Raw genomic sequence first — 14,223 nt, 5'->3', positions numbered from 1 at the left:
GGCTCCAATACTGAGAGCTGGCTCCGAATCACAGGTACACTCGGTTCCAAGGTCTGTGGAGCCGATGACCCTCCCTCTGAAGTTTTCACCTTTTTTGTCACTTTAAGATCTGTAGATTTTGAGGATTTGGAGGACGTGCTAGTACCCTCATGGCTACTCAACACCTCAGAAAAGGAATGTTGTAATAATCTCCTGTCTATAAGCTTTCTCCTTCTCTCCAAGAAGACTCTTGAAGAAAAGGAATGGCAAATGTTGCAAGTGTCATGGAGGGGTTTAGCCCCCAGACCACAGACATATTGAATGTGTCCGTCAGTGACGGACATTTTCTGCCCACAATCTGGGCATTTTTTGAATCCCGATTTAGGATGGGATTTCTCCTTTTCATCCGGCATAGTTAAGTAAAACAAAACAGTAAACTGCAAAAAGTAAGACAGTAAAGTCCTTACTAAACTTGTAAAGACCCAACAAACAACTAAGCTCAATCCGGGCACTATCTATAACAAATAATTACAGATTACAAATATAGGGCTAAAGAAGCCCACAGAGAAAAATCCTGACTATTAGAAAAGACTAATAAGTGTAAATAGGGCTAAAGGCCCACACAAACCAACTAAGCCAGCAGGGCACTAACTATCTAAAACTATAGATTCTATTATCTAATTATCTAATACTAACACACAACTATCTTAGAAAGACAAAAAAGAAAGTTTTTTTTTATAAAACTTGCTGTTTTTTTCCCCACAAATGGTCCGAGCTAGCTGATCACAGAGATCTCTCTTCCCGTGGCAAACTAGATCTGAGGTAATTCCAGCAGTGCATTGTGGGATAAAAGGCTTGGTCCCAAGCTACTGGCAAACCTTGAGCTTTGCTATCGGCCGTGTCGGAGCCGAGGATCGGCTCCGAACCCATCAGTGAGAATAAACGGCGAGATTTAACAACTTCACATGCGTTGTTAAGTAACATTACCCTATCCTTATGAAAAATCAAATATGGAGGCTTAAAAGATAATGCTTGAAGTTCTGAAATTCTTCTAGCATATGTAATTGCAACTAGAAAGATAGTTTTCCAGGTCAGGAATTTAAGATCACACTCAGTTGCTAGTTCAAAGGGAGAGTGAATCAAGGCTTGCAGCGCCAAATGGGGCCTTAGCAGGAGACTGCCACTCAAGAAGACTTTCCACAGCTTAGAGGAAGCCAGTAAAGAATTTTGAAATCCAACATGAAAATTAGACATCGGTGCTAGCTGGACATTTATAGCAGATGAGCTAGTCCCATCACTAAATAGACTTGCCAAGAATTTCAGAAGACTGCATCGGAGCGGAGAAAGGATCAGTCTGATTTTGCTCTTTCCAAACAAACCTTTTCCATTTATTCCTGTAAAGTTTCCTAGTAGAAGGTTTATAGGAAGATAAAAGTATGGAATGGACAGGGGAAGGCAGTATTAACTGTCTAGCTATTAAAGGAATTGGAGAAACCATACTGTTAGTTTGAGGCTTGAAAAATCCAGGTGAACCATGCCTGTGGGGTGGGACAGTAAGTCAGGAATTAGATCCAGAATCCAAGGTGGATGCTGTAGGTGAGACCAAAGTAAGTGAAACCAAATCTTCCAAGGCCAGTAAGACACAATAAGGATGACTTTGCTCTTCAACTGGGCTGCTTTCAGCAGGAATTTGGGAGTTAGCGGGAGTCAGACGGTAAGCATACAGAAGACCAAGGGCCAATTGGGGAGTACAGCATCCCTCAGTGATTCTCCCAGCAGAGGGATTAGGGCAAAAAAAAGTTGCTGCACTTTATCAGGGAGACACAAAAAGATTGCAGCAAGATTGGCCCCACTGACTGAAAATCATATTCATCACATTGTTCCTGAGGGACCACTCATGAGGTAGGAAGATGGACCTGCTCAGTTTGTCTGCTAACACACTGGATTTCCCTGGAATATGCATTGCTATTAGAAAGTGGTTGGAAGATATCAATCATTGCCACACTCTGAGGACTTCTTGACATAGGGGATAAGATCTGCTTCCCCCTTGTTTGTCGATGTACCGAAATACTGACATGTTGTCTGACTGGACTACAACTGTTCTGAAAGGAAGAGCGTCTTGGAATGCCTGCAACACCAAAAGCACTGCTCTCATCTCCAGAACACTGATATGACAGTTGGCCTCTTAGGGGGACCAAGTGCCTTGGACTGTTTTCCCCCAGAAAATGCCCGCCCACCCAATCTGGGAAGCATCCGTCCTCACTATAGCCTTGGGCTAAGGGAGGATGAAAGGATGGCCTCATAATATCTGTTGCAACTGCATCTACCAGCAAATGTATCTTTTGCATATCTGAGTTATCTTTACCTTTGCTGAAATGAGTTGAGAAAGTATTGACCATTGTGTTGATAGCATCCATTGTAGAACTCTCATATGGAATCTTGCTAAAAAAATATATATATATTGCCGCTTACATCAATCCCATCAATCGAGCAGAAATTCTGGTATTGCAAATTAATTTTCCTGACCTGCATCCTTATCGTTTGCACTCCTGATGGAGGAAGAGAAGCTACCATACAGTGTTGGACACTGCCCTTATGAATTCTAACGTCTGGGTAGGTTCTAAGTGATGTAATGTATGGTTATTCCGAGATGTAAACAAGTCTGTAGCACCTGATCTTGTGCTTCGATCAGCTGATGCCTGGTCAGGGTGTTCAAGAGCCAGTCATCTAAATATGGAAACACTTGGAATCCCTGCAGTCTCAAGTGAGCTGCTACTACTGCCATACATTTGGTGAACACCCTGGGAGCTGTGATGAGGCCAAAGGGCAGTGCTCTGAACCGATAGCGACGGGCTTCTATCAGGAAGCATAAGTACCTTCTGGATTGTACGTTCATTTTTATGTGATAGTATGCATCCGAAGTTCTATCGAGAACATTCAGTTGTCCTTGCCCAAAAAGGGCAGAATTGACTGAACCGTTACCATCCGGAACTTTGTGTGTTGAACTGACTTATTCAACACACTGACATTCAAAACTGGTCTCCAGTCCCGTTTTTTTTTTTTTTTTTTTTTGGCACTAAAAATTTTGGTAAGTTCCGGATTCTATTTGATCTGGTGGGACCTCTTTTTTATGACTCTTTCTTAGCAGCTTTTGGATTTCTCATGCTGCTGCTTTCCTCTGATTGGGTGAAACATTGGGAAATTTTCTTAATGGAGGGTGTATGGAAAAGGGAATTATATAATCTCTGGAAATAATTCTCTGCACCCAATTGTTTTTTTTTTTAATATCTAGCCAGGCTCAGCCGTGCAGGGATAAACAACCCCTGACTGCCTAAAGAGGCAGGCAATCAGGCCTCTTTTCAGGAATGCTGAAAGGGTCTGTCAGAAAAAGAATTTCTAGACCCCTGGTTTTGCAGGCCTCCTCTGCTATGGGGGCATTGCTGTCCATTATAGCTCCCCCCCCCTGCCTCTGGGGGAACTATCATCATGTATCCTGGAAATGACCCTGGAACTTTCTGAACCACATTTCAACCTCCCTGTTGATTCCTGGAAAGGGTCCTTTGAGAGGTCAAAAAATGCATGCCCCCTGCAGATAGGGTCTTTCCATCTTTCTCCCAACTGGAGAGGGTGTCCTTCACTGTGGGACCAAATAAAGAAGTGCTGTCAAAAGAAGCATTAATGAATGAGGACTTGAAGAGCTCCACAAAATCACACAGGTGCATCCAGGCATACCTCCTGATGGAAATACCTGAACCCACGGCCCTTGAGCCAAGTGTGCAAGATAAGTCTCATGGATGAATTAGATGTAGCTCGTAGGGCAGCTGAGAGACTACTGAAAATTGAGCCTCAGCAGTCTCAGTTCCAGGAAGAGCTTTCAATAGCTCTTTAATCAAATACCTTTGAAGTCTCATAAAACATGCCGGATAGTTCAGTGATATGAGTGTAAGAGTCGCTGAAGCATAAACATGTTTCCCAAATCTGTCAATCACCCTAGACTCTCTGTTAAGAGGATGTTCAGCAAGTTCCTTTTTTGTAGCTGCCACCACGATCATGGCATCTACAGGCACCTCTTTACCCCAAAATTCCTTTTCCTCCTGGTGGAGCCAGAATCCAGTCTGGTCTCTTGGGGATTGGTTCAACCAAATCAGGCTCCTTCAATGCCCATCTAGAGACCAAATTAATGAACTCAACGGTGGGTGAAGTAACCCAGGAGGTAGACAGGCCAACTCCAAAGGCCTCCAGAAAAGGGTCTTGGGAAGCCATCCTTCTGCTTAAGGATCTCAAGAATGCCTTCAAATGAGATGTCATCAGGTGGTGGATTTTGTGGACCCCTTTGTTTCATTGAAATCAGTACCCTCAGTGATTGACTCTTGAGGAGAGTCCAAGTGCCCCCCTTTTTCACCTCCTCTTCCTAGGGACTTCCTTGGTGGGATGGTCCGGTGAAGTATAAGAAGAGATTAGAATACCCTGCTGGGTAGTTTGGAAGATTTGAGCCAGCTACCCTGTAGGGTAGAATGCGGAGGCTCAAGGTACAAAGACATTCGAGAAGTAGAGGGTAGATTCAAGGGGGTAGGATCCATCTGACTTGCTGGAGCAGAAAACACTCTTCACACCTCAAAAGTAGATTGCTCTGGAGAAAAGGAAGACAACAGAGCTGAGAAAGCAAGTTTCTGGCCCATCACCTCCCTCTACTCCGAAAAAACCCACCCGAGGCCAAAGTCAGAATCGAGCTGTCCAGTGCCAAGGCTCTGAGAGGATGACATAGCCCCATAAACTTCTTAGCTGACTTGGATCTCCCAAATCCAACAGGGGTGCTTTGTCTCTGAGGAGCAGTATTCGGATTTGAAGAAAGTGCTTTCTTCTGATCCAAACCAGATGTACCTGGAATGCTTGGATCAAAGGACACTAAAGCAACAGGATGGGTTAGAGAAGGAGCTGTAATCGGTGGAGTACTAGATGATCGGCCTTCCTAACCTGAAGGAGTAGAAGCCGTAAACACTCTCACCTGAATTTGAGCAGTGAGGAATTTCCTCATCATTCTCTCCACATCTACTTCAGTAAGACTCTTGAAAAAATGAGATGATGTCATGGATGGAGATTTGGAGCACTTTTCTAAAAAGGGAGAAGAGACACTGGATCCAGATGAGGAAAATAAGCAGTCCTCTGTAGAGGCTTCAGATCCAAGAACATAGGATCAGATACTAGTTTGGTCAGATCCGTCAAAGGTCAGACTGTAATTTCGCATCTGATCTTTCTTTTTTGTTTCTGAGGAGGAAGAGGCAGAAGATCAGAAGGTCGAGACTTTTTTGCGGGGTCTCTGATCTTGGGTTTGGAGGACTGAGACCCAGCAATGACCTCGGAAAATGAAGCTGGCAGCAAGCCTTTCAATATCAATTTATTTCTTCTGTCAGCCAGAGCTCGGGGATTAGACCCATGACAGATGCTACATTCTCCTTGTAAGTGTTCTGGGCCCAAGTAGTATACACAAAGCTTATGGGAATCAGTAAAGAGCAATTTGTGCCCAGATTATTTGTACTTTTTAAATCCCATTGATCCTTTTTTGGACAGGTTTAGAAAGGAGGATATCACAAAAACTACTACTACTACCACAAAAACTACTACCACTAAAACTTTTTTTCACTTTTATATTAGAAAAGACAGAAAAGCTAAATACCAGCAATGGCAACTTTTAGGGATACAAATATTTCTACAAAGAGAAGAAATATACCAACTATGGTATTAAAGAGATACACTACATGTAAAGGGATAGGGAAGGATAGGCTAGGCCTACCAGCAATGGTAGGAAAAACATACACTCTAAGGTGGATGGAAAGTAGAGGTCAACAGGGATAATCAAATAAAGTTAAAGCTAATGATTAATTAAGGATTACAAATTTTTAGAAGCTATTAAGTAAAAAGGACTTATCTCCCACTCAACAACTTGACAGCTAAAGGCGATCACATCTAGACACAAAACTGGTAAACGAGATCTGGAAGATGTTAGGGATTGGTGCATTATGGGTAGAAAAGGAGCTCATGATTTTTTGGTGGCCATGAGCTAGCGTTGCAGCCGAGTCAGATCCAAGGATCGGACTCAGACCCATTAGTTGAGGAATGAAAGAAAATTAACAACTTCAGATACAAAGTTGCAGATCACCAGTCAAGCAATAGGAACTAGCTGCAAAGTGAAAGTGCTGTATTCACAAAGCAGGGAAAGTGGCTGAAAGCACTGTAAAATGGAAAATTCTCTCACCCCTCCACCCCCCAGCAAAAGGTGGTGCATATTGTACCCACCATCTTTAAGGAACAAAGTAACAAATAGCTACCTGCAATGAGTGTAGTCTACTATACATAGCAGAACACCGAGTTGCTAAGACCAGCACTGCCAACTTCCTGTGGGCTACTGGCCACACTAAAACACTGACAGGCTTGTGGTGCACTATGCAAACCTCATGGGTAATAAGTAAAAGCTAGCTACAGTAAATAATTCACACATATCACAGTCACTGTGTAGTCTCTAAATAGACTTTGTAACCATCTGATAGCATACATCAATGAATGTACAATTTGGATGGTCTGTGTGAGGTAGCACTGTCCTGCCATGCCCCCGAATGGTTAGTTGCCGAGCTACAATGTCTATTAAAATAGTCGCTGAATGTGCTGTACAACTTCCTACTGCTTGCAAGAAAACTTCCCTTTGGCGCAATGTCATCCTGAACATTCCTACAATAATAACTTAGTTATGCAGCACTTTCTGGCAATCTGCTCAATTGATTATATGTATACATGTACAAATTTATATATAGGTTCATCATGTGCTCTAACTTTAGTGTTTTTCATCAGTGGTACAGTTGGTCGAATTATGTAATGGTCGAAGTTCATTAAATTGACAGTTACATATTTCAGGGGTTTTTTCCTCTTTCTTTCAGTTTGTGTGAACCTGGAGTTTTTATATTACATCTCTGAGAACATAAAAGTTGTTGTTCCTTAATCGCAAATGTAACCTATTGGTTTACACCTATAATTATTTTTTCCGACAATTTTAGTGGAAATTTATGGTAATCAACAATGAGTTTGTTGAATGTTTTGTGTTTTGATCAAACTAACTGGCGATTATTTATTATAAACTCGTATAGATATACAAAAACACACACCCACACAACCTTTAAATGTATAATTACATATACATATATATATATATATATATATATATATATATATATACACACACACACATTATATATATATATATATATATATATATATACACACACACACACATATATATATATATATATATATATATATATATATATATATATTAGTCTGTGGGTGGAGGAGTGAGTTGTGCAGAGTACAGTACTGCAGGCATTGATAACTGTAGACCAATACAAGAATAATGGCTTAGGTCTGTTTAATGAACTGTATGGAATCAATATTTTCACTGTCTGAGCACTGAATCATCATTTCAGTTTCTGACCCTCACTTAAGACAGAAAATACTCAAATCTACGTTCACTAACATGTTACAAATGTGTCTTACCCAGACATGCAACAAAATTGGAATATGTAATAAGAAGTAAGGATACCCATACAGCTAGGCCCTGTAAATAGCCAGTATGACCACCACCACACCCCCTAAAAAAGTGCCTGGAAGACATCGCCCTTTCCCACACTTTCATGGCCTCCCTGCACAGGGGATAAGACTGTGTTCCCCTTGCTTGTTGATATACCAGAGAACAGCCAGGTTGTCCGTCTGAACTGCTATAGTCCCGAGCGGGAGAATCTTCTGAAAGGCTTGCAATGTTAAAAGGACTGCTCTCATCTCTAGGACATTTATGTGTAATTTGGTCTCTAAGGGGGACCACGTGCCTTGAACCATCCTTCCCTGAAAATGACCCCCACCCCCACCCCAGCAGGGAGGTGCCCATGGTCACTTTGGCCTTGGGTGGGGGAAGACAAAAGGGCTTGCCGAAAAGTAGATCCTGAGACTGAAGCCGCCAAGCAAGCTGACTTCTGCATACCTGAGTGGACATGGGATGGGCCTGAGCAGACCAGTGCACAGCTGGGGTCCACTGCAAAATCCACACGTGATGCCTGGCAAGTGGGACTAATTGGATGGCAGCCTCCATCAGGCCTAATGCCTGCAGAATTAAAAGAGCTGTGGGACACTCCAGAGCCAGCGAGATGCCTTATCCCAAAGGAGATGAAATCTGTGTGGGGATAATGCTGTAAAATTCTGATAAACTCCAGGTTCTGGCATGGTGAAAGACTGGATTTTGGCAGAATGACCATGATATCGAGCTCCTGAAAAAGGTTGAGGGTATAGTTGGTGGCCATTGACAGTTGATGCCTCGTGGGGGCTGCGAGGAGCCAAAAGTCCAGGTATGGGAAGACCTGGAAGGCTTGCAGCCCGAGATGAGCTGCCACCACTGCCATACACTTGGCAAAAACCCGGAGGGCTCTGGTGGGTCCAAAGGGCAGGGCACTCAACTGGTAATGATCGACTCCTACTCAAAAGTGCAGGTGTCTCCTGGAGCGTCTCTTGCTCTTGATGTGAGATCCACTGAGCAAATCCAATTATCCTTGGCAAGAGAGGCAGAGTGGACTGAACAGTGACCATTTGTAACTTGGCCTTCTGAACTGACAGATTCAGTTCACCGAGGTCCAAAACTGGATGCAGATCTCCAGTCTTTTCTGGTACCAAAAAAGTGAGAGTAAGTTCCAGACCCTAACTGTCCTGTTGGGACCTCTTGGATGGCTCGTTTTCAAAAAAGTTCTAGGAGCTCAATGTGAGCCAACTCCCATTGACGGGGTGGAACATCCGGGAGAGATTTTGACATGGGAGGGGGCTGAACAAAAGGAATGAAGTAATTCATGGAAATAGTCTTTAACACCCACTGATCTGAGGTGATATTTATCCAGTCTAGTGGGTGCAGGGAGAATCATCCCTCAACTGCCTCTAGAGCAGGACAGCCAGGCAGTGCTTCATGAGCACTGGGGCGGGGGTTCTCAAAGAAGGGTTCTCGGAAGCCCTGATTTTGCAGACTATCTCTGCCACTGGGCCATGTCTGCCATTGAATCCCCTACCCAGGCCTGTGGAAGAGGATTCCAAGGGAGAATCCTGGAAGGAGGTCTGCTGCAGAAGAAGCGCTTCTTACTACTACTCTGAGTCTTAGAGAAAGATCATGGATGGGTAGAAACCTTGATTCCGATAGTGGACAGAGTCTTCCCCTTCTGTTCACTGCGGGTTAACATTTCCATGATGGTAGGTCCAAACAAGGATGAACCATCAAAGGGAGCATTAGTAAAAGATGCCTTGAAGGGTTCAGCAAACCTGCAAAGGTGAAGCCAGGCATGCTGTCTAATGGCAATCTCTGTCCACACCACTCAAGAAGTGGCCTCCACAGTGTTGGAGATCAACCTCATCAAAGTATTAGACAGGGAAGTCAGAGTGGCTAGCTTAGGAGAGACTAGTTTGAGATTCTCCAGGGGCAGCAACTCTGTGAGGGAGGTTGCGAGCTCCACTACCAAATCCCTCTGAAGCCAGGTGAAATGTGACATGTAGTTGGCTGCCCACTGTCCAAATGTAGCCGAGGCAAGCACGAGCTTTCCAAAACGATCGCCTGAGACTCCTTACTCGAGGATAGATCGAGGAGCTCTGCTCCACTAGCTCGTAGCCACCATGATGTCATCCACAGGGATGCCCTTACTCCAAAAAGCTTTACCTTTCAGGGGACTGAGAAATTTGTCTGCCCTTTTAGGTACCGGTTCCTCTGTGTCTGGCTCCTTCCACGCTCTGTTGGCGATGAGCTCCACAGGGTCATCAGCAGGCGGTGACACCCAGGTAGAAGATGGGCCCAGCCATAGGCCTTTAGCAACATGGATTCCTCTGAAGACAGGGTGAGGGAAGACCAATCGCCTTTTTGCTTGAAAATTTTGAGGATGTCCCCAAAGAACATTTCTTCAGGTGGAAGTATGGAAGTTCCTTCCTTGAAATACATGTCCTCAGTGAGGGACTCTCTAGGAAGTCTAAGTGCCTCCTCTTACATGTTTCTTCCGATGGGGCTCATCTATGATGGGCTCTAGGGAGGACTCTGAAGAAACCGGGACCCAGAGCTGGGTAGTGCCCATCTGAAGGAGTTCACGGGATGGCTGACCCTGGACGGATGAGGCCTCACCGCCCAAAGCTGAGAAGGCTAGGTAGGACCCATAGACAAAGGAGAGGGGACAGCCAAGCAGGAAAAGGTCCTTTCTACCGCCCAAAGACCGATGGACTGGACAAAGCCCCCCCATCTTTTCCCACGGCCGTAGCCTCCCTGGAGAGAAGGAAGAACCCTGACGCAGTACCAAGGCCCCCCAAAAGATACCAGCCCTAAGCTGTCCAGTACCAAAGACCCCAGGATAAGGCAACGGTTTGAAAACTCCGAGCCCGACCCCACCCTCAAGGAGCCAGCACCGACCTCATGGGATCAAGGCAAAACCTGCTCCGTGGGCAACAGAACCCACCAGGGACCCTGATGCTGTCTGGAAGGGAGAGATACTGTACGACGACAGTCTCTCACAGGGAATGCTCTTGTCCTGGTTGGAAGAGGAGGATGAAGCCCCATGGATGGAGAGGGACTCCTAGACAACTGAGCTGGGGAAGGTAACAAAGCCCAGCTCGATCTGGTCTTCGGGGAAACTCCTCATTATTCTGTCCATATCTAAACGGTAATAAACTCTTAGAAGACTTAGTGGATACTGAAGAATGCCCCGACCTAGCTGGAGACCTAGAGAAAGCCCTGCAAACCCTGTAAGGAGACAGACTCCAGTGCCTTGCCTCCAGTGCCTCGCATCCAAAGACCTAGATCTGGAGGGAGAGCTATCTATGATTATCGGATCCGAAGCCCTAGTAGGATTTGATGCTTTGGCTGGAGTGCTGGATGGATCAGAAGAGCATGATGGATTCAGGGAAGGTTTATGCAGAGTCAGATCTGAAGACCTCTGAGGCTTGAGGTCTCGGATCAGAGGAGTTGATTCAAGGCCCTTGGAGTGGAAGAACCTGGATCCAAAGCCAAAGTGGCTGGATTCGGATCTGTGATCTGAGAGCTTTGGCTTTTTAGGAGAAGACAGAGAAGGCTTCTCGGACATACTGTAAGACAACAAATGCACACAAACCAACAGGGAGTCACACACACACACACACACACACACACACACACACACACACACACACACACACACACTACCCCCCCCCCCCCCAAAGACGAGAAAGGCACTAATCAAAACAAACTACAACTACTACTCAGATCTTTTTTTTTTTTTTTTTTTTTTTTTTTTTATTAAAGATAAAAGTCTACAGGAAAGGAAGCACTCGTGATAAAAAAGGCAGAAACCCAACCAACAAACTCAATAAAAGTACAGCGAGGGGAAGGACCTAACACTAACTAGACCAAAAGGAAACTAAAGACTGCAAAAAACAACTAAAGGGCTGAACTTGTCTAAGCAAAAAAAGCCCCAAAAGTGAACAAACACTTATCTGATTGAACTGAGCACTGGAATCAAGTTGTTTCTGCACCAAACGAGATATCTGGGTTACAGGTCGGCAGGGGATTATGGGAAGGGGAGGAGCTTGAGCTCTGAATCTATACAGAGTTGCCGGCTTGGATCAGAGTTCGGATGCAAGACCTATCAGTGATAAATAATGACATGGATAGCATCAGATTTTACATTTGTTTCCCCTATAGACATCATTTTTCAAACAAACTGATGAAAAATTATACATTTGTGTTTTCTCTGTTAGGAAACCACTATCCTACTTCTGTACAAATGGAGGAGCAAAAATTAGCTGACAGCTATGGTACACATTTTGTATCGCTGATTTTATTTATGCTGTATAGCTTGTTTGTGTATAGGGTGTGCATCAACTGCTAGGTTCGTGTGCAGTAACATATAAATTAGTTTCATGGCCCTGCAGTGCTATTATCTTTGAATCATCTGTAGACTTTTTCAATGAATTTTTTAATTCAGTGTCTCAAGTACTACATATCATTTCTATGAATTAGGCACTTAACCACTACCAGCATTGACTTTATGAAATGCCATCATTTAGTAATAGTACAGTTTGTTTCAGCAAACTATGTATTTTAATTTAATAAGAGTTAAATTCAACAATAAGGAGACAAATGGCAGCACATGGAGTGGAAAAAGGTTAAGTCCTTGCTGGAGCATGATATGATAATGCAACACAAAGCAGAGAAAAACAAACTGATGCCATTTTCATACCAATATCTGCTACGTAGCATACCTTGGTCTGAAAAAGGAGCTAAAGCAATACTACAGTAGCTTTGTTTTTTGTTTTTTTTATTTTGTGTTTCAATTAAGAGATGCTTTCAGCTCATTGAGATAACTAAAACATAGTAGATTTGCTGCATTTAGAGCAAGAACAGCTGCAGTTTAAGACAATCCCTAGGTTTCAGCAGAGAGTGTTGTAATATATTCCTCTGCAACCCAAGTACACAGCTAATTATCAGCACTACATTCGAAGTCTTCTAATTACATCTCATTATCAAAGGCCTACAGAAGAGGTGAATGAGGCATCATTTATGTTTATGCAGAAATGTAAAAAGTGGAAGTACAGATAAATGCTTAAAGTACAAAATCTACAACATGACAAACACTGCTGTTTAATTATGTCTTGCTAACTTCAATGCAGTCTAAAGGTTTTGGTTAACATCATACTATTTATAATAGTAACACTTGGCTTTAAAAGAGGATAAAACTGGTTAGTAAGATACTACCATACTTGTGTACACAGTTATGATTCTCCATTAACCCTAAGGGTCTGTACTCAAAATTTTAAATAGTATGTGGAAATCTGTAGACCACCGATTTTCAAACCACAAATATTAAATTTGATGTCACCTCTAATAATTAGCAAAATTCATAATAAAAGAATATTAACAATTAAGCAGGAATGACACCAATAATATTAATAAAGGTTAAGCCTTACCTTGTATGTTCAGCTTTAAGAGTTTGATAGTTTGTCTTGTGGTGTTCGCATCTCATTCGTTCATCAATTAACATTTTCTGCAGCTCATTGTTTGAGGATGTAAGTCCCACATCTAAATTGAACTGAGGAAGGGGATTTGAAGCATTCATTGTGGAAGTCAGAGGAGCAGCTATTGTTGAATTCAGAAGTGAATGTTTCACCAATTCTAAAGATCTGTCTCTATACAACTCTGCTGTGGTGGGCTCTAGCTCTACAGATGCCATCCCGGATGATTAAGGTACCTGTCACACACAAAACTAAATTGTGAAACTTTCTAAACCTACATTAAAAATACATCAAAAGTATTTAAGAATAGATGTGGTTCATTGGTTATCAGTTATTACTTATAGCTTTTGGTGATCAGAACATTTTTCATGTCATGACCTGAAGCAAAGGCAAACCAGAACAACAAAGATTAATACAACACATTAAGGCTGTATGAAACAATAACTCATTTGGCAACCACATTTACACACAATTATGCAAGCATAATGGCAGACTATAGACAGTCAAAAATAGTACTCAGTCCAATATTATATCATGTCTTAACATGCCACTAGATAAAAGGCAAATTAAAGAAAGCAAAACAAAGTGCACTGTCTAAAAAATACTGCAGTAATGTATCGGTAGCATTATATAAATAATTTGGCTTCTGCAGTGGGGAAGTCTCCTATCTCCATGTTAGCATATGTGCCCCACACCCTCTCAGTTTACACTCTCATTCTAAGATCTAACTACTTTAGGAAAGGTATAATACATGGTGCCACTTGTTTGCCACCTATGTCCTTTACCCACCAGTGGGCTACACCAAAGTGAGAATATAAATTAGTAAGGGGTGTGGGGGGATTTCTCATTGCAAAAAACATTGACAAAAAATGTGTGTATACACACACACATATATATATATATATATATATATATATATATATATATACACACACACACACACACACACACATATATATTTTTTTAGAGATACACACATTACATATATATAAACAGCAATAACTAATGTAAATGAAGAACTGTACAAAATAAAACCAATTTCTTTCTTATAAACTAAAAGAAAGACACCCTAAGGCAAAACTGATGCTTAGCATCAGTCTTGCCTTTCCGTGTCCTTCTTTTAGTTTATAAGAAAAAAGTTTGCTGTTTTTATACACATTATATATATATATATATATATATATATATATATACATATACATACAC

General features: G+C 42.5%; 1 protein-coding gene across 1 annotated transcript in view; it reads right to left on the bottom strand.

Moving 5' to 3' along the window:
* Nucleotides 1-14,223, bottom strand: part of LOC122814924 (centrosomal protein of 83 kDa-like) — a 206,145-nt gene that overhangs the window by 142,067 nt on the left and 49,855 nt on the right. Inside the window, exon 2 of the mRNA XM_044087188.1 lies at nt 12,973-13,253. Within this exon, the coding sequence (XP_043943123.1) occupies nt 12,973-13,235 (263 nt within the window). The 5' untranslated portion in view covers nt 13,236-13,253. The remainder of the gene's footprint in view (nt 1-12,972; nt 13,254-14,223) is intronic.

Source organism: Protopterus annectens, chromosome 11.part0, assembly GCF_019279795.1.
Source record: "Protopterus annectens isolate FY-2018-M chromosome 11.part0, PAN1.0, whole genome shotgun sequence".
NCBI classification, from domain to species: Eukaryota; Metazoa; Chordata; order Ceratodontiformes; family Protopteridae; genus Protopterus; species Protopterus annectens.
Note: the sequence above shows the minus strand (reverse complement) of the source record. Positions and strands in the feature narration are given on the sequence as shown.